The sequence below is a fragment of the Magnolia sinica genome, chromosome 19 (genome assembly GCF_029962835.1).
Source record: "Magnolia sinica isolate HGM2019 chromosome 19, MsV1, whole genome shotgun sequence".
Classification (NCBI taxonomy): domain Eukaryota; kingdom Viridiplantae; phylum Streptophyta; class Magnoliopsida; order Magnoliales; family Magnoliaceae; genus Magnolia; species Magnolia sinica.
The window spans coordinates 30,356,857-30,376,860 of NC_080591.1; the positions used below are offsets into that span (position 1 = coordinate 30,356,857).

The window sequence follows — 20,004 nt, forward strand, 5'->3', positions numbered from 1 at the left end:
AAACTAAAAACTAAAGTAAAGACTAAATAGTCAAGACGAGAGAGAGAGAGAGAGAGAGAGAGAGAGAGAGAGAGAGAGAGTTACACTTACACTAGTAGTAGTAGAAAGGGAGAAGGAAAAGAAAAGGAGAGAGAGTTACACAATTACAAAAACATAAATTACACAATCTAAAATTCGAAAATATATTCTTCACTTCTTTTCTTCACTCTTGAGTCTTGAGTGACTCTTGAAGTTGTAGACTTGTAGTCTTCTACTCTTGTTGCTCTTGTAGAACGTAAATTCTTGTTTTCGAACTCTTACTTGATTCTTGAAAGTTGAATCTTATGAATCTTCTTGTAAGTTGTAGGTTGTAAAGAAAGAGAAATAGAAAGAGAGTGTGTGTGTATGGTTATGAATGAATATTATGTAACTAGAGAATAAATATAATAAATAAGACACTGTAGAAAATGAAATGAATGAGAATTATGAGATGTAGAAAATGAAATGATATCTAGAAGAAACTAGAAAGAGATAGATGTAGAAAATGAAATGTAATACTTGACTTAGAATTCAATTTTGATGTATTCTTGCTTGCTTTACTTTCTTGAATCTTTCTTGATTGAAACTTGAAAGAAATATGGAGCTTGGGCCTTGGAGGCTTCGAATTTGAGAGTTGAAAGATGGAGAATGTAATTATGTAAGAGAGAATGAGATATTTGAGACTTTGAAGGTGTATGAGAGTAGAGAGAGAGAGAGAGTTTGAGTGCATGTAGTATGCAAATAGAGGGTATGAATGCATTTTTTAATAGGGAAAAGGCTGATTTTTGAAAAAAAAAATTTCCAACGGTCAAATTTCTGGCCGTTGGCCAATATGCGATCGCATACATCACATATTGTCGCACGAGTGGCACATGTGATCACATATGTGCAGAAATCGCATATGGCACTGTGCCATATGCGATTTCCACTCCAATGTGTGCATATGCGAATATGTGGTTGCACAAGACAGCAACGATGACACTGTTTGCACTGTTCCTTAAGAAACTAATATGGCTTCCCATGATTTGGTAATCTTATATGACTGCAAGAGATCCTAAATCCAGATCTTGAACTGTATAGGTTCACAAGATGGCCTTGTACTTGTTGACACCTCTTATTTTACAGTGAATCAAGCCGCAACCATGTGTCTATCCTGTGGAACTGTGAAGCGGTTATCAAGGTTCTGCAGTTTATTTTTGGCTGTCCATTGGATGTTGCAGCTGATAATTTCCTTCCTATATTTGAGGTAATCACCATTGTGCATGCTTAGTTATTTCCTCCTGCCAATATGTATACATTTGAGAGCACTTGTAAGCTTTACACTCTTCTAAATACAGACACTACAGCCACGTGTCAACATGGCAGATATGTGGGACATCTGAGCCATAAGTTAACATGGCATCATGTCGGTTCACCACAAGTCACTCCAGCCAACTCATTCGGTGGGCCGCACATGTGACAAGTAGACAACATATTACAAAGACTTTCTATCGTCCACATCCAATTTATATGTGAGGCCTGCATGGTAGCGCACTCCCCTGATTTTTGGGTTCTGTGTTGATCCACAGACCAGATGTCCCGCATGTGCCAAGTTGGCATCCTTGGCTGTGGGTAGAAGTTTACTTTGCAAAATTCCTCAATCTAAACCCGGCTGTTTGTTGCCTGTGAAAATTTTTCTGAGTCGTTCATCATTACTCCAACAAACTGTTTTGCCTTACTGAAGGGGACTGTAGGTTGAAACTGGCAGCTAGGCTCCCCAATGATTTGGCACTTATCGAAGGGGACTCTAGGATGGTGCTGAGGTGGTTGGAGAAGTGTAAATACCCTTGGGAGGTGGCAAATTTGATTGAAGAGGCGATTAATCTGTTTGCTTCAAGGTTGACATGTTCTGATCATGTGGACTGATCTGACAATGCCCAAGCTGTTCGTTTGGCAAAGGAGGGGGTGCGTAGTCCTGTTGTGGCCATTTTTGCTTGGGATTAGCGGGCTGGCTTTGGTCTGGTTTGGCAAGCAGCCTCGGAAGTTGTTGCTTCTTCTTCTTCTTTTTTTTTTTTTTTTTAATTATTATTATTATTATTTTATTTTTACATCTAGGCACAACCTGACTTTTGTAAGCTCGATTCCTTCTTCTTTAAGAAAATCCTTTATTAAAAAACGGTTATTCATTTTAATGTGCTATCTGCACTATCGCCTTGTTATGATGACACATGGCACATCTTCTATGTTGCATGCCCCTTTGTGCATGGTGCTTGCATGTACTATATCGGACCTCTTCTCATCCATTTATTTGCGCTTTATAATAATAATAATAATAGTAATAATAATAAGTACCATAAAATTACCTATTTATGGTACTTATACCAAAGATTTTTGGAGCCGGGAACCTCAAAGATTATTGCCCAATTAGTTTGATTGGTAGCATTTACAAAATTCTTGCAGAGGTGCTAGCTTCAAGATTTAAAGGGGCCCTTCAAGGGATCATATCCAAGAACCAGGGGGCTTTTATAGCGGGAAGACATCTCATCAATAGTGCACTCATTGCCCTGGAGTGCCTTGAGCCCAGATTCAAGCAGAAATTGGGTGTGGTATGCAAATTGGATGTAGAAAAGGCTTATGAGCACGTCGATTGGGCCTTTTTAGATGACATGCTATGGAGGATTGGTTGTGGGAAGAAATGGAGGGACTGGATATTGGAGCGTACGAGGTCATCCATATTCTCGATCTTAGTTAACGGTTTGCCCAAAGGTTTCCTTTGTAGTTTGCGGGGTTTGAGATAAGGAGACCCCTTGTCCCCTCTCTTGTTTGTGGTGGTGGTGGTGATCGGGGCTTTGAGTAAAATGTTGGATTGCAGTCAACATATGGGTCTTTCATCTGGTTTTGCTGGTAGCAAATCAAGTTCCCCGGTTTCTCACCTTCAATTTGCAGATGGCACACTACTATTTTGTGATGCTGTCGGTATGGTGGAGATTCTGAGAATGATTATAATGTGTTTCGAAGTTGTCTCAGGGTTGAAAGTTAATGTCTTGAAGAGTGTAATGCTAGGAATACAGGTGGCCAAGGAGGAGCTTGCGATGCTTGCATCGAGGTTTGGTTGCAAGGTGGGTGAATTCCCACCTACGTATCTCGGTCTTCCCTTGTGTGTGGGAAAATTGGCCAAGCATTTATGGGATGTTGTGTTAGAAAGGATGGAAAGAATGCTAGCTAAATGGAGAGTTAAATATTTATCATTGGGGGGACGCATTGCAATGGTCAAAGCCGTGCTATCCAGTCTCCCGACGTACTTCAGGTCATTATACTGATGCCCGAAATCAGTTTTGGAGAAGATTGTTAGGATGGGTGAAGACTTCTTGTGGCAAGGGGTGGAGGATAAAAGAAAGTTTCACTTACTCAAGTGGGGCGAGGTATGTAAACCCTGCAAGGTGGGAGGGGCGGGCATAAAAAACTTGGGTGATATGAATATGTCTCTCTTCGGAAAGTGGCTATGGAGGTTTGCTTTGGAGAAGGATATAATCACTACTAAGCAATGTTTTAAATATCGTTATTGTGTAATGTATCGCACCCTTGGGATATAGATACATATCGGTTATCGCATGGTATATATCGGTTGTATCGCGTAATTTATCGTTGATGTTGGGAAACATGAGAACATTGGGAAATTGGTCGAATTTTTCAATGGATAATTGAAAAAGAGTGCACATAATAGGGGTTTCCTTTGTATGGGGTCCTTATATATGTACTTTCCAACTGGACTTGTGCAAGTATATTCAAACTCTATTTATATAATTTATAAACGTAAGAAGTCATGTATGGAAATCCAAGTAATACATTCAAAAGCAAAAGAAGAATCACTAGATGAGGTTACATACACGTTCAATTTTGTGTTTGGATACAAACATTGCAACTGATTTGTGAGATATTGAGAAATTTAGATTTTTCTCAATTTTTCGCAACTTAACCCATCTCCCCCAAATCTCGAAATCGAAGTTCCAATGATTTTTCATGGAAAATATGAAGAATCATAGATTTGTAACCATTTGACACCGGTTTAACGTGATTTACAGCAAAAGCATGGATAAAAAATTGAAAATGCTTTGGTTAGAGGAAGCTTTGGTAATGGTGTGCATTTCATGCTTGGAAATGGGGAAAACATCCATTTTTGGATAGATTTATGGATTGGAGACGAAACTTGAAGGTACGCTTCCTGCAGATTGGAAGGCTATCTACGGACCATAAAGTGCTTGTGGATCATTTCTTCTCCAGAAGTGGGAATATGTTGTTTGGACCCCTTGCCGACTCTTTATGTCCGAAGAAGAGGTGCAAGATTTTAGTTCCCTATTGGATCATATCAAATTTTGCTACCCCGCTGTCGATGAAAAAGACAAGATGTGTTGGCTGTCGGAAAAATCAGGTTACTTCTTGGTTCAATTATAGGTTGATCCAAGCCCATAGTATGGGTAACACCTATAATGGTGCGGCTGGTATTAGCTTTATTTGGTCCTACGGTGCCCTGCTGATAGTTGTTGCATTTGCCTGTTTGGTAGGCCCGGTAAAGTGTTGACAGTGGATAACCTACAGAAAAGGGGGATGGCTCTCCCAAACGTTTGCCTCATGTGGATGGCTGATTCGGAATCGATTAGCCATCTCTTTATGCAGTGTTTGACAACCTCCACTTTATGGAATGACATCTTATCTATATTCTGGATCCAATGGGTCTGTCCAAACTCTGTTGATCTCTTCTTTTTATCTTGGCACGGGATGCACTTGAAGGATGATTCGAAAATTGTTTGGCGGCTATGTCTATTGGTGGGGCTTTGGGTCATCTGGGAAGAAAGGAATGGGAGATGCTTTAGGAACTTGAGTCACACTATGGGGAGGGTTATATTGAAAGCAAAGGGTCTAGTTATTGAATGCACCTCGAGCTTGAAAGGGGATATTGATTATTCTTTTACCATGTAACTAGTTTGGGTGGTGTCCACCCTATTTTCGTACAATTTTTTGCCGCTTTGCTGTTTATTTATAATATACTTTGTGTTACATTTCAAAAGAAGAAGAAGAAGAAGAAGAACAATAACAATGACAACAACAACAATAAATAAATAATTAAGTAAATATCATTTACTCTCGCTCTCTTGTGCTTTTATGCTGGTGCAATCCTAAGGAGGTTGATGTGAAGGCAGATGGAAAAGGAGATACGTGGTACACATGACAACATGGCAACATGACATGTGTCCATGAATCCTGAGATTCATGCCAATGAGAAGGTGGGAACAGAGATTCATGCCGTTGAGAAGGTGGGAACATGCGCGGATCTTTCCACTCATCAAGTGGGCCATATGTGTATATTGAATATGGGCATTGGTCATTTATGTTCCCAATCGTCCATTTTTCTAATACATGTTTAGCCTGCTGTTTAATAGATTTTTTTTCTTTTGGCCAAGGCATGTTCAAATTGCCCCATCTGACGAATGACCTGGATCTTACACACACATGCCAGCCTCGATTCTCCTCTTCCATCCTACCTACTCTCAAATCCCCTTAGCATTCTCTTTCAGAGACCATTTGAGTCCTTCGGTCTTGCAACTCTGGATTGACACAGGACGACAGCCTTTTGATGGTCACTATCAACCCACAATCTCCATCTCAATACTTAGAGAATCTGTAGAAGCAACTTCAGATATAAACTACTAGATTCGTTCTTACCAGACAAGTTGGATGGCATTACAGCATCACACCATAAGATAGAAAACATCGTACCTTTGTATGAGCACAGCGTGCTTTATGCTTGAATTGGACATCAACGATCAAACCCAACAGGTTTTGAGGAATCACTCCCCACAACAAGAGAATTTCTCCATGCATAAAGGCTTCAAATTTTTATTTATTTATTTATTTTTTCACTCTAATCTATTCATAAAAGAGTCTTTAAAATGGTGTTTTTTTTTTTTTTTTTTAAAATATTTTTTCTCAAAGCAAAAGAAACAGTAATATAATTCTAAACATCCATTACTTCTAATCCGAACCATCTATTTAAATAAAATATTAAAAATGACTAAAATATCCTTCAATCCTGTCCCGACCTCTGTAAATCGGTCATAGCTTACATGAAGGATATAAGAATTACATGATTATCTCTTGTTTCAAAGCTTACTCAGTAGCTTTTCAAATGAAACCAATTTCGTGTCATTCCAACATCGTTTGAAACCTGAAAATTTGCCCATATAATAAGTGACGAAAATTCTAAAGAGAAACTTTTTCAACAAGTCATTTCTAACTCTACCTCAAGCAACTAATTAAATACAAAAACCTTTGGACTTGTGAACCATGGTTTGACTGCATCACGTGTGGGGTATTGATTGGCCACTCATGTGGGGCCCACAGATTGATCGAACCATTGTTAGGGCCCAGGTATCTAATCAGGATCAGCCACCTCCAGCCACAAGTTCTTTGTTCCTTTGGATGCAATAGAGCAAAAGGTTCATTTGAAAAAAAAAAAAAAAAGAAAGAAAGAAAAAAAGGAAAAAAGAAAAAAAGAAAAAAAGAAAAAAGAAGAAGCAATAGTGCAAAAATGTTCCATGGATGTGCTGCATTGGATCTGTTTTTTTATTTTTACTTTTTAATTTTAATTTTTTATGCTGGATAATTTTCATGCAACTGTAAACTACTTTATCAGTTTCCCATTCGTGCATTTTGCATCATATTGTACCATTTAACAATTCTCATTTACATTTTTAGGGGGCTTTGTTTTTTGGGGTGGAGACTCTCTTATTGGAGTGTGAGGATTGGTTCCATCGCAGCATCTCTGCAAGAGGGACCTGTTCCGTCCAATTGTCATTAGAAGCTCTAATTGATATCTGGAACTTTGGTTCAAAGCATGGTGAGGATCTTGTATGATCTTCAGATCATTCCCAGGATAACACTATAATAGAGCATGAAATGTTTACTTTTCTTATAATATCAACCGAGGCTTCTATTCTAATAGCTGGAGTTGGAACATGGTTGCAGCAATTGGCTTTATTCCAGAAGTATGCACGAGCTATCTTGCACGGAACTTTGTGGGTACATAACTTCTATTTTTCTTCTATTTCAGCAGTCACCAAATTCACTGATTTTTCATTTAAATGGTAAAGTTTCGTGGTTGCTTCTGTTTAACCTGAGATGCTTAGAAAGTGTGCAGTTTACTGGGGATTGTGTCATTAATAGTTAGTAGGTTAGATGCTGCAGTTGGGAGGGATTAGATTAGCTGAAAACGGAAACTGTGAGGCTGCAGTCCATTAAGTGATTTAGCATTGATAGTGCCAGTCTAGCAGGCATGTCTAATTTACAGAATAATAAGTTAAGACGTGTCTGGTTACATTGAGACAAGTTCTGAAGGCTTTATGGGTCCACCACTGTTCTTTGCCAGCACAATCATTTTATGCTCGTTCTGCTGATTTAAATAAATACACATTTGATTACTAGTCCTATGGGGCATTATACGTATGGGCACTGTTGTTTTCTAGAGCCCTTAACTTTCCTTTCTAATCAAATACACCATCTGCAACAAATAAAATACTGGCTCAGTGTAAAAGTGGGTTCTGAATTTTCTTATAGACTTGTGAAGAAGGTCCATAATAGTTGCTGTTTCCGTCACTGCTTCAAGGTATAAATATGATGATTGTGCAGCTCCAAAATTTAGATTTTGCATCTACTAAATGTCTAAAATGTAGAGACTCATTTCTGTTCTTTTCACTGTTTGCGATATATTCATAGAATGGGTATGAATCCATGCTTATTGGAGTAGGATAATTCGCTGAATGTAATCAAACTATGTAATAGACTATTAGATAGTGCTTGATAGTAATCAACATATGTAATAGTCCATTACATCGCACCTGTGGGAGTTTTGTTCTCTCATTACCAGTCCCAAGCTCAGATAAAGGAGGGTTGCGTCGGGTTGGCAGTCCGTGTCAAACTCATGCCATAACTTCTGTCATGAAATAGCTGACCTCAATTAATTGGGATAAGGTTTAGATGACGATGATGATGGTGATTGGAGGAGGATATACTGATGGATAGGCTGGATATATTCTTGTTCAGTGGAACTTGGGACTTGGGGGAGTCTTTTCCCAGAGGCATCACAGCGAGCACTCTCCTAGGGTGTTTCTGACCATAGGCCATTTGGTTAGCTTCGTCTTTGGAATCATGAAGCCCAAAGCTGTTCCACCTTGCATGTATGTGGTTCAATCCTGCTGATTTTCCGAGGGTGGTTAAGGATAGTTGGATGATGTCATTAGTGGGAAGGAATGCAGTTTCTTGCTTCCGCGTGAAACTCAAAGCCTTAAAGAGCAAGCTTAAGGCCCGGGATTCCGAAGTCTTTCGGGAATGTTTATGGCTCCAACAAGTCTTACTTGACTAGTTAATGGATCTAGGTATCCTCGAAGAGGCCAATTTTGGGTAGCAGAGCCAAGTTGCAGAGGAGGGTGGTAGTGGCTGTGTCCCTTTCTAATCTCTTGAGAAGGGAGGAGATATATTGGAAGCGGAGATCAAGAGAAAAGTGGCTATCAGAGGGGGGATAGCAACACAATTCCATAGCTTGGCAAGTGCTCGCTAAAGAACCAATAGAATTGAATCAATTAAGGTCGGAAACTCAATTCTTAATTCCAAGAGGTGGTAAGTATGAATTTTGTAAATTTCTTCCAATCTGCATTCAAAGAAGACTTTCCTCTCTATCCGCGCGTTACTCGGCTGGAATTTAGCACTATATCTCCAATCAAGCTTTAACGATTGAAAAAACGATTTGAAGTCCAATAAGGTAAAGCTGTTGTGTTTGATGCGACAGGTGACGCAGGGATGGACGTGATGAGGTTGATCACTGTCTTCCTCAAGGGGATAATTACTCCGAATCCACGGAGCTTCTCTAGACTCCTCATAGAGGTTCCTCAAATACACGAGGAAAATAGGAAAATAGAAATAATTCTAGTAAATTCGAAAAAAGCTTGATTGATGATAAAAAACGAATTTACAATCCTTTAAATAGTAATATCAAACCCAGGAAGAAGTTTCAGAATCAAACTCCAACTCAAACTCTCTAAAATCGTGACTTACTATAAATAGTAAAGTTACTATTTATAGACGGTCATGATTTCCACTAGACTTCATGGTTTTCGGCCAAAAATAGTAAGTGTCCAATTTGGCCTAATCATGTTATTCGCCTAATTTTTCTAAGCCCTTTTCATGTTGGGCACGACTCCTAAAATTCAATGGATCAAAAGTTATGATCAAACTAAAACTTACTGTAAATAGTAAAAACGGAAATAAAAAGGATTTTCGACTGTCGATCTGATGGAATCTCGCAAATTTGGCAGGGGTAACCCGGCGTAGCGGGGTTGGTTGGCTAAAGTAGCTTCTCCTACCCCAAAATCATATATGGTACGTCGAATAGCTCATTCCGGTTTGCGAGATATGCATGTTTTAGGGTTCTGACGGTCCTGATCACTTTCGCCTCCGATCGGGCCTTCTTAGGTCCATGTTGGACATGAAAGTGTCCGCGACCTGCTCTACTTCAGTTCACTACGTGTGTTGCGTCGAGAGTCTTCTTGCATGGGATAAAGTTCGCTACGTGTGTTGCATCAAGAGTCAGAAGTAATGGTCTTGGGAACCTCGTGTAACCGCATGACTTTTTTGAAGAATAAGTTCGCTACGTGTGTTGCATCAAGAGTCAGAAGTAATGGTCTTGGGAACCTCGTGTAACCGCATGACTTTTTTGAAGAATAAGTTCGCTACGTGTGTTGCATCAAGAGTCAGAAGTAATGGTCTTGGGAACCTCGTGTAACCGCATGACTTTTTTGAAGAATAAGTTCGCTACGTGTGTTGCATCAAGAGTCAGAAGTAATGGTCTTGGGAACCTCGTGTAACCGCATGACTTTTTTGAAGAATAAGTTCGCTACGTGTGTTGCATCAAGAGTCAGAAGTAATGGTCTTGGGAACCTCGTGTAACCGCATGACTTTTTTGAAGAATAAGTTCGCTACGTGTGTTGCATCAAGAGTCAGAAGTAATGGTCTTGGGAACCTCGTGTAACCGCATGACTTTTTTGAAGAATAAGTTCGCTACGTGTGTTGCATCAAGAGTCAGAAGTAATGGTCTTGGGAACCTCGTGTAACCGCATGACTTTTTTGAAGAATAAGTTCGCTACGTGTGTTGCGTCGAGAGTTTTTTTTGCATGGGATAAAGTGCACCATCTTTGAGAAACGATTTACCACCACAAATACTGAATCCATGCCGCATTGTGTTCGTGGGAGACCAAGCACGAAGTCCATAGATTAATCCTCCCAAGGACCATCAGGCATAGGTAACGGGGTGTGGAAGCACGTATTCTGAGACTGCCCCTTGGAGGTCTGACAAACATGACAACGTTGCACTGCTTTACCCATGTTACGTACCAATTGCGGCTAGTAATACTGCTCATCCACAAGTGCCTGCGACTTGTCTTGCCCAAGGTGTCCACCAAGGCCACCTCCATGTAGCTCTTGAATAATTTGCTCCCGCAAAGAACTTTGGGGGATGCATAGTTGATTCCTTTGAAGAGGAAACCATCTTGCATATGTAGTTTACTGGGATGACCTTCTTGGCACCTCGTCCATGTATCTTTGAAGTCCTCGTCCTCGACATACAGCTCCTTAAGACAGTCGAAGTTGATTACCTCATTGCTCATTGTAACAAGTAGTGAAGTACGATGGCTAAGTGCATCGGCCACCTTGTTTTGTTGCCCTGACTAGTGTTTCAGAACAAACATAAACTCTTGCAAAAACGCAACCCATCTAGCATGTAAACGATTCACGTAGCCCAACTATTAATGAATTTGAGAGCTTGATGGTCTATGTAAAGAATGAACTCCCTTTGAATTAAGTAATGTTGCCAATGTCGCAGTGCCTGGATCACTGCGTACAATTTGAGCTCTTAGGTCAACCACTTTTTGGGTTCATCACTAAGCTTTTCACTATAGAAGACCGACCTACCTTCTTGAGATAAAACTCTCCCAATTCTGACATATGAAGTATCACATTCGACCTCAAATAGTTTGTCGAAGCTGGGAAGTACAAGAACTGGGGTTGTGGACGATCTGTGTTTGATTTCAGCAAAGCTCTCGTCAGCTTCGTCAGTCTATTAAAATGGCCCCTTCTTCATGCAATCTGTAATTGGTGACACAGTGTTGCTAAAATTTTTCATGAACCGACAATAGAATGTCGCCAATCTGTGAACACTCCGTACTTCGTGGATTTTTGTTGGAACCGGCCATTCCTTGATGGCTTTCATCTTTTCATCATCCACCTAGATGCCCGTGGATGTCACGACAAAGCCCAAAAACAACAGGCTATATTAGTCAAAAAGCTATATTTTTTTAGATTGAGACACAACATGTTTTCGGTGAGCACTTGAAGGACCTGTTTGAGGTGTTCCATATGGCTTGCTTTGTCCTGACTGTATATTAGAATGTCATCGAAGAAGACTACTACGAAACGCCCAATGAATGGTTTTAGAACTTAGTTCATCAACCTCATGAGTGTAATAGTTCAGCAACCATTCATACAACCCTTCCTTGGTCTTAAATGCTGCCTTCTACTCATTGCCCGACCGTATTCGAATATAATGGTAGTCACTTCTTAATTCCAATTTAGAAAATAATTTTTCACCCTCAAGCATGTCCAACTTATCGTCCAGCTGTAGTATGAGAAATCTGTATTTTATGGTAATCTTATTGATCGCTCGACTGTCGACACGGTACGGTGCATGGGCTCATGCTTTCTTGGATTAGATCCTTACAGATCAATTCCTCTACTTGCGCTTGCAGAATGTTGCACTCCTTCGGACTCATCCGATGGTGAGGACGATTGGGTAAACTGGATCCGGGGACAAGGTCGATATAGTGCTGAATATCTCGCATAGGAGGCAATCCATCGGGGAGGTCATCGGGCCAAATTTCTTTAAATTTGTTCAACAATGGCCTTAAAACTCGGGGTAATGTTTAATGGCTCCGATTCCTCGCCCTTTACTACTACGGCGTACGCCTTGCCGGTTTCCTTGGATTCCTCCATAAAATCCTGAATGGTTAAGAGGGAACTCCTCTCAACTTTAGAAGCTTCAGGGTGATTCTCTGGTGCCATAGGGGTAAGGGCCATCTTTTGACCGTCCTTGACGAAGACGTATACATTGTCTTGTCCTCGATGGGTTGCATCACGATCCGATTGCCATGTTCGACCGAATAACATATGGCATGCTTCCATGTTGACCACGTCACAAAGTGCTTGGTCCTTATAGTTTTTACCAATTGAAAATAAGACAGTGCATTGTTCGGTTACCTTGGTCTCATTCACCTTTTTTATCCAGCCAATCGAGTAAGGGGAATGATACTTTGTCATAGGTAGCCGCAACTTGTCAACCATCACTTTCAAGACAATGTTCTTGCTATTGCCACTGTCTATGATTATATCACAGACTTTATCGTTGACGGTACACCGCGTATGGAATATATTGTGCCGTTGTGGATGCAATTCCTTCCGTAAAGTGTATAGTAATCTCCTCACGACCAAGGATTCGTCATGATCCTCGGCCAACCATTCTTCGTCACTAGTTCCTTCAGTGGCTTGTTCATCTTCATCAAATCCAGGGTCTTCTTCTGCTGCATCACCTTCAATGCCCCCTTCGTTAATGGTCAAGTGGGCTGTGGGGCATTGAGGGCAGGTGTTTGATAAGTGGCCTGGCTGGCCACAGTGGTAACAAGTGTTCGGCCTTGGCCGACCACAAGGATTTGAAATCTTACTCGGACCCACTGTTGTGGGTGCTACACGTTGAGGCTTAGACGGGCTGCTTCCTGTGTCACAGTTTGCGGTTGTAGGAGGTTGATGACGTTTTCCTACTGGTTCTTTTCCTCGTGTGAGCACTGAATCCTGCGTGGGACCCGTCATGGAGGGCCGCGTTGAAGGATAAGGCCGAGTAGAGACTCTTACAAGTAGCGTTTTTGCCCTACCTGCCAATTGAACCGCTTCATCCACGGTACCGACCGGGTGCATCTGAACTCGGTATTGAATCGTTGATTGTAGCCCACTTATAAATAGTGCTACCTTCTGCGATTCGGTTTCTGATCGCAATGTTTGGTTTTGATTGTTATTAGGCAGGTTAAATGGACTTTTTTTTTTGTTTTTTGTTTTTTTTTTTTTTTTTTTTTTTTTTTTTGTCTATCCCACAATGTGATTGAGTGAGAGATGTTGAACATATCACTAGTGGGTGGGTCCCATGAGGTTTGGCCTCTTTTTTATTAATCATTTTTCTTTCTTTCGTTTGAAGTTGAATTTCAAATTCAACTTTAAATGAAAATTTAGATGATGAGATAAGAATAAGATCGGATAATTTCTGGTCTCATCCAAACTCCCTATCCTTCCCTATAAATGGGAAGAGGCTCTCTTGTGAATAATACATAAAGCAACAACGAGAGTAAAAAGAGGAAAGAGAGATTGACATTTGTCCATTTAGCTTGTCCTTGGGACGATCTAAGCTATAGATCGTAATCCGAGGCCATCTATATCGTAGAATCAGAGGGGTGATTAGACCCATATGCTCTAGTAGTGGTTAGGTGGACCGCTAGATCTGGACTGTTCATCTTCAGCTTTGTGGAGGTCCCATCTTGTGTAGACCGTCAGATCTTGAGGGCTCACTCTTCTGCACAGACTTTCACTAGCGTTGTAGTTGGTTGAAGATTGGAGATTCATCAACTCTCTCCTCCCTTTGGAGGCCTTTTGTGTCTTCTCAGAGTTGATGGCCCTCTCATGAGCTCCCCATAATCCCTTACCTCCACAAATTGGAACAAGGTGATATAGTCTTCATCATAGTCTCCGAATGTCACCCCCTACTATCCTGCTGACGTGACCAAAGTCTTCCTGGATCCATCTCATGCCTCTAGCCATGGAGACTAGGTTCCCATCCTTTTCAAAGAGCAAGAGTTTATTGTGCATCGGAGAAGCCGACAAGAGCCCCTCCTCCTTTCGCAAATGGTAAATTGTAGTTCCTGATATTTAGGTCCTATGTCTATCAACAAACAGTCCAAAATCAGCACTTGCTGTGCCATGGGCCTACATCAAATATTCAATGGGATATGAACTCCTTCCTTGGCAATTTTGAGAAGGATCAGTAGGTTGCTGTTGGATTGGACAATAGCTTATTGCAAATTTAGAGGATATCGAGGGACTTAGATTTTCAATAAATGGGAGGAAATCCTGGTGTTTGATTGAAGAAGCTTGTCCTGTGTTTCGTTGTGTTTATGAATGATGCCTGGGCCTTCGGCATTTTCTTTTATGGCTATAGTTGAATTGGGTTTCCCTGTTAGTGTTTGTTTTTGCAGCTGGTTATTTGCATGGGTGTAGTGGGCTTTGTTGTAGTTTTTTTTTTTTTTTTTAAAGCATGCTTATTGGAACCCATCCCATCTTGTATATATATTTGTCGGATGGGTATGCTTACATGCCTTGAGGAACCTGTCATGTAATCCTATCTGGTTAGATGTATGGAGTAGTTCTTTAATTGGTTAGATTGTCTATTTTTCCTTTCCAACAATGGAAGCTGATAGTATGCCTATTCTTTTTGTATAGATGTGGGCTGTGTCTTGTAGCTCCTTCGCCGAGGTTCCGTATGATTTCTTGTCTTCTTGCATGGAACACCCTCATTTGACTGTAGATAGGTAAGTTGTTCATTGCAGTAACCTGATGCTTTTACTCGACAAGTATTGGAATAATAATTTCTACAATAAGTAAAATGTCACAGTGAGAAGCAACTCTGTGAAGCTCTTCTTGTTTGGCTCGCCAATGATCACAATTCTAGGCAATGTTCTTCAACCAATTTCAAGGATTGCTGCCCCGACATTCTCAAAAAGGTATAGCAACAAAACATTACATTCAGATGTTTAATGGCAATAACTATTAGTTAGTTTTGCTAATCCAACATGTTGTAGGTTCCAGCACCTTTACATACTGCCACATGGCACATGTGCAGGATGCAAGCCGTCTGTCAAGTGGGCCAATAATTTATTTGCCCTGGTTCATCAATCATGCTCATTCACTCATCAGCTGGATTTCAGTGTACCAGGAAATGGACGGTTGAAAGCAAGTCAATCAAGTTACCAATGGTCCGCAATCCACATTCAACCTGCATGTGTGGCCCACCTGATGATTGGACTGCTCTAATTCTTGGGCACGACACTTACATGTTGGGACCTACCTGATGGATGGCTTGGATCTTGCACACAAATGTCATTGGCATTCATGGTGGCGTTGGCCTGTTTGTTTCACCAATTACCACAGTAATGTAAAGGAAATGTGCAATGATTACAAATTACTTGTGACAACATCTGCATTTGACCGCTAATTTTGGTGTTTAGTTTATTGGCAGTAAAATCTTAATTATGACATTTTTACATTAATGTCAAATCATCACCAAAATATATTGATGTTGCTGTGTAGATTTGAGATTTTCACAGTAATGTCATAAAAAAGTGCAATGATTACAAAATCCTTTACTTCTCTCTTGAATACACTGCATTTGACTAATGACTACCATTTTTGGTTTGGCGGTCGTAAAATCGTAATGATAACACATTTCTTTTATGTTACTGGGGTAATTGGCGAAACAAGTAAGCCCTAGGGGCCTGTTTGATTTTTGTGTATCAGGGAAATACCCTTGAAAAAGGTCATTATTACCTTTTTACTCTGTTTGAAATTTCAAATGTATTTTCGTCTCGAAAATTGGTCTAAAAAAGTTGAAATAAATTTTTGGACCCCACTGTGATGTGCATGACATATATACACCGTCCATCTATTTTATCAGAAGATTTTAGGGCCTAAGTCCAAAATTGAGACAGATGCAATGCTCAAGTGGCCCATACCACAGGAAACAATGGCCTTAAATGTCCACCATTAAAAGTTATTTTGTTTATTGGGCCCACATTAATGTTTATTTGTCATCTAACCTCTTCATGAAGTCATAAAAACATTGATAAGGGGTAAACACAAATATCAGCTTCATCCAAAACTTTCGAGGGCCACATAAATTTTTATACGGTAAGCATCCAATTTCCACTGTTTCCTGTGGTGTGGTCCACTGGAGCTTTGGATCTGCCTCATTTTTGGGTTCATACCCTAAATGAGGCTGACATATAGGATGAATGGTGTTGACATCACGTACATCACAGTGGGCCCTACATTCATTTGGCAGCCGTCCTCGATTCTAGCGTCGAAAAGTAAAGCTGTCAACGTCTGCGTAAGAAACGACGCGGCAATTACCTGGGTAAGTAATTATTACCCATTTACCAGGTAATTACCTCTTACATGAAAAATCAAACAGACCCTAGATTGCAAAGAGACTGAGCTATACATGCGTGTAGGATTAGCAAACTTCTCTGTTACTTGTTAGAGATTTAATACTCAGCAGATGATGATTCCTTGAGATACAGGGGTCAATTGGATAGTGTTTCTATGCATATGAATGATGGAGCTCATTCTCATGTTTATACACACACACACACATGCGCACATGCACGTGCCCACACACACAGAGGGAACATGTACTATGAGGTTGACCTCATGGGAAGCTTCCCATGAGGTCGAGCTATGTGGGTCCCACCGTGATGTGTATCGGACATCCACCCCATCAGTTAGATTCACCCTTCCGTGGTGGACCATGGGCCTAATAATCAGGCCAATCCATGACTTGGTGGGCCACATTACAGACAACAATTGAGAGTGGATACCCACCCATTGAAACCTTCATGATTGTTTATGGGGTAACGGTGATACGGGAGTGTAACGGCCCGTAATGGTGGCCGAAAAATATGAAAAAATATGGATTAAATCCGGAATATTCTAAGCATTCCAAATATGCATTCATTTATAAATTGGAACATGTTTATGGTGGTGTAACGGTCCACTCTTTGGTGAGAAGTTGTATCGGTCTGTCTGATGAATTTATGAACCAGAAAACCTGAATTTGACTACAAAATTCATATATTTTCTAAATATCTAATTAATGATAGATATATTAGAATGAATGTAATATGAAAATATCTTACATTGGGCGTTTGCAATTATTTTTGAGGAATTTCTCGAACATACCTGTGGACGTGACTGTGATTCTTGTCTATGACTTGTCATCCTCAAGTCAAGAATATTAAAAAATAAAAAATAAAAAATTAGTAGTGTCTGATATACTCCCTGCAACTTGATTAAGGATTACTTGATTGGTTGTCGGGGGAGCTATTTTAAATACAAGTTCGGCAGTGTCAAGTGTGTACTCGCGATGCAATAACACTGTTGTGAGCTGTCTGCTGCAACAAATACTTACCTTAACACAAATATATACTCACAAGTCACAATCACAAGTCACCACCAAAATGAAAATCTGCTTTTTGGTTGCTCGACCTCCACATCATCGTCATCGTCACCATCGGGCTAATAGGTGTAGGTGCTACATATCCATAATATCCAGGCCGGAAGGAAATACTAGATCAACGAAACTAGAGGATGGTGATCCGACTGGCAACGACTCGACCGGAATAAGGATATCTACCGGGTGCGTCGAATAGCCATCGGTGCCCATACTCGTTGAGAATCTTGAGATTGAGAGTGCGTCTGTTGATGAGTAACTTGGATTTGGATCGGATATCTATAATCATATGGATATTGATCGGGAGGGCTACTCACATGAATGTGATGGAGCAGGCTCAGGTATAACCATCATAATTCAATTCACCATAAGAATATCCATCATAATAACCAAGACCATGAGCCTGCTGATATTCCGAACCTCTCGGACCCGGTGCACCACTAGATGTACCCACCTCCTGCTGGCTGTATCGTGACTCGGTACACTCATAAGTCCGACCTTGTGTACCACCTCGTCGTTGTTCCTCGACATCATGATCTGTAGACGGCTGTATAGGGCACTGAGCAACACCAGAAGTGCCAGCACCAGGGGCAGGGGGGTCATCGTCGTCATCTTTTGTTGATCTTGAGCCGTATCCGTACGTGGCATAAACGCCTTACTGGGTCCAACACATCCGCACGACTCTCTTGTTGCGCTCTGCGTATTTCTTGGTCATCAATTTCCAATTCTTCACTATCCTCTTCAATTTGTTTTTCCTTTGTTCCAACCAAGGTAGAAGTGGGTCATCCTCATCATAAAGATTATCCAAGTTTATTGGACAGTAGTCTCCGTCATCAGCAGCGGTAATGCTCCTATGATGTCATCGCATTCTAAGTTATCTATTGTAGTGCACGACGACAAGTCTATCTACTGTTCTAATCTGCAACATATTCCAATTCTTTGAATGAATGAGCGCAAAACAACTCCACTTCCTTTCGCAGCTAGAGGAAGATGTTGTCCGGCTCAAAACTTTTACTGCAATTTTTTGGAGAGCCTTCGTACTCTCTCCGAAAATCCACCATTCGGCCGGTTGCAATCTAGATGCTGTGCAAGAGCATCTCCAAAGCTACCAAGGCGATTTCCAAATGTATCTAATTCATTTAATGCCTTTATTTGCAGATCTAAGTCGGGCTCTAATCTCTTTATCACATTTTTTAGCCCGACACGAACTTCATCATAACAAATGATTGGGCATATCTATACCTAGGATTTAGGTAGTAACCTGCTGCATGAAGATCGTGATGGAGTTGGTTTGTCCATCTCTTGTCGATCATCTTCCAATAAGTCTGCCAACTTCTACAATCACGTTGAATTGCAAGCTTTACCTTATCCATGGCATCATATATGAAGCCCATGGTAGGTGCTTCATCGGATTCAACAAGACGGAGTACCCTCATTAGTGGCTCCATCACCTTTAGGATCGCCTTGACCTTCTTCCAATATTTGTTGTCCCGTATGGTGTTCACAACTTCGACCGGTCTTCTTCCCATGTTTTGTGTTGAGCCATTCTCGGGAAGCGAACATCTCACTCAACTCTTCTCTATGCTGGAATAAACTCTCTAATGTTATAAAGTTTGTTGCGAATCTAGTCGCCGCAGGCCTCAACAACTCTCGTCCTTTCGTAAACTTTCTCATTATTGCAACTACTTGATTATGGTTGTAAATAAACGTCGTCACTTCCCTTGCCCTTTCAACCATTTCCTTAACATTCTTCTTCTTCCCAATATCTTCCAATATAAGATCAATACAATGGGCGGCACATGGTGACCAAAAAAGATGTTTTCTCTTATCCATCAACATATGTCCTGCATATGTTGCTTCATTATCTGTCACAATCTGCACTATATTCTCCTCTCCAATCTCGTCCACAACTTTATCCATTAGTTCATTAATATAAGTAGAATTTTTGGTTGCCTCCGAGGCATCAATTGACTTGTGGTATATAGTTCCTAAGTGGCGTTATACCATGAAGTTGATCATGCTGTCTGTGGGCCAGTCCAACCATCACACATGATTGTGCATCCTCGGCTTGCCATACGGGTTTAAAGGTAGCCACGTATGCTTTCACATCCGCATACTCGCATCTGTCCATTTCCCCTAATCTCCTTAGCCTTGGGAGCTTTTATTCCTTCACCCGCTTTTGCTGCTGCATCAGCCAATATGGAGAATTGGCTGCGTTAGGAGGTATGTTGGCATGTATAAATAACTTTCTGTGTTGCTCTACCTAATTTCTCAACGGAAGTTCTACTCCACATTTGTTTTATCTTCTTTTGTTTAGTTGATTCTTTCTAAATAGGATTGGATCAATAGAGGGTCTTTTAGGCTCATTTACTTCTTCATCCAAACGTATAGGGGCATCATGTGAAGATGTCTGTTGTCGGCTCCCAAACATACGTCGTAACCCACCAAAAATACCCCCCCACCCCCACCTGCATAAGCATTTGCACTCCCACTCCCCCTCCCCCCCCCCCCCCCCCCATATCACGCACTGACCCATGCGTGCCAAACATGCTGCGACGTTCTTCCTCTTCACGAGCTAGACGCAA

At 40.8% G+C, this 20,004-nt stretch overlaps 1 protein-coding gene across 1 annotated transcript in view; it reads left to right on the plus strand.

Annotated features, from left to right (window-relative positions):
• Positions 1 to 20,004, plus strand: part of LOC131235508 (BTB/POZ domain-containing protein FBL11) — a 112,633-nt gene that overhangs the window by 16,181 nt on the left and 76,448 nt on the right. The window contains 7 exon segments of the mRNA XM_058232697.1: positions 1,144 to 1,264; positions 6,751 to 6,892; positions 7,021 to 7,070; positions 14,635 to 14,723; positions 14,807 to 14,915; positions 15,120 to 15,260; positions 15,263 to 15,346. Of these exon segments, the coding sequence (XP_058088680.1) occupies positions 1,144 to 1,264; positions 6,751 to 6,892; positions 7,021 to 7,070; positions 14,635 to 14,723; positions 14,807 to 14,915; positions 15,120 to 15,260; positions 15,263 to 15,346 (736 nt within the window).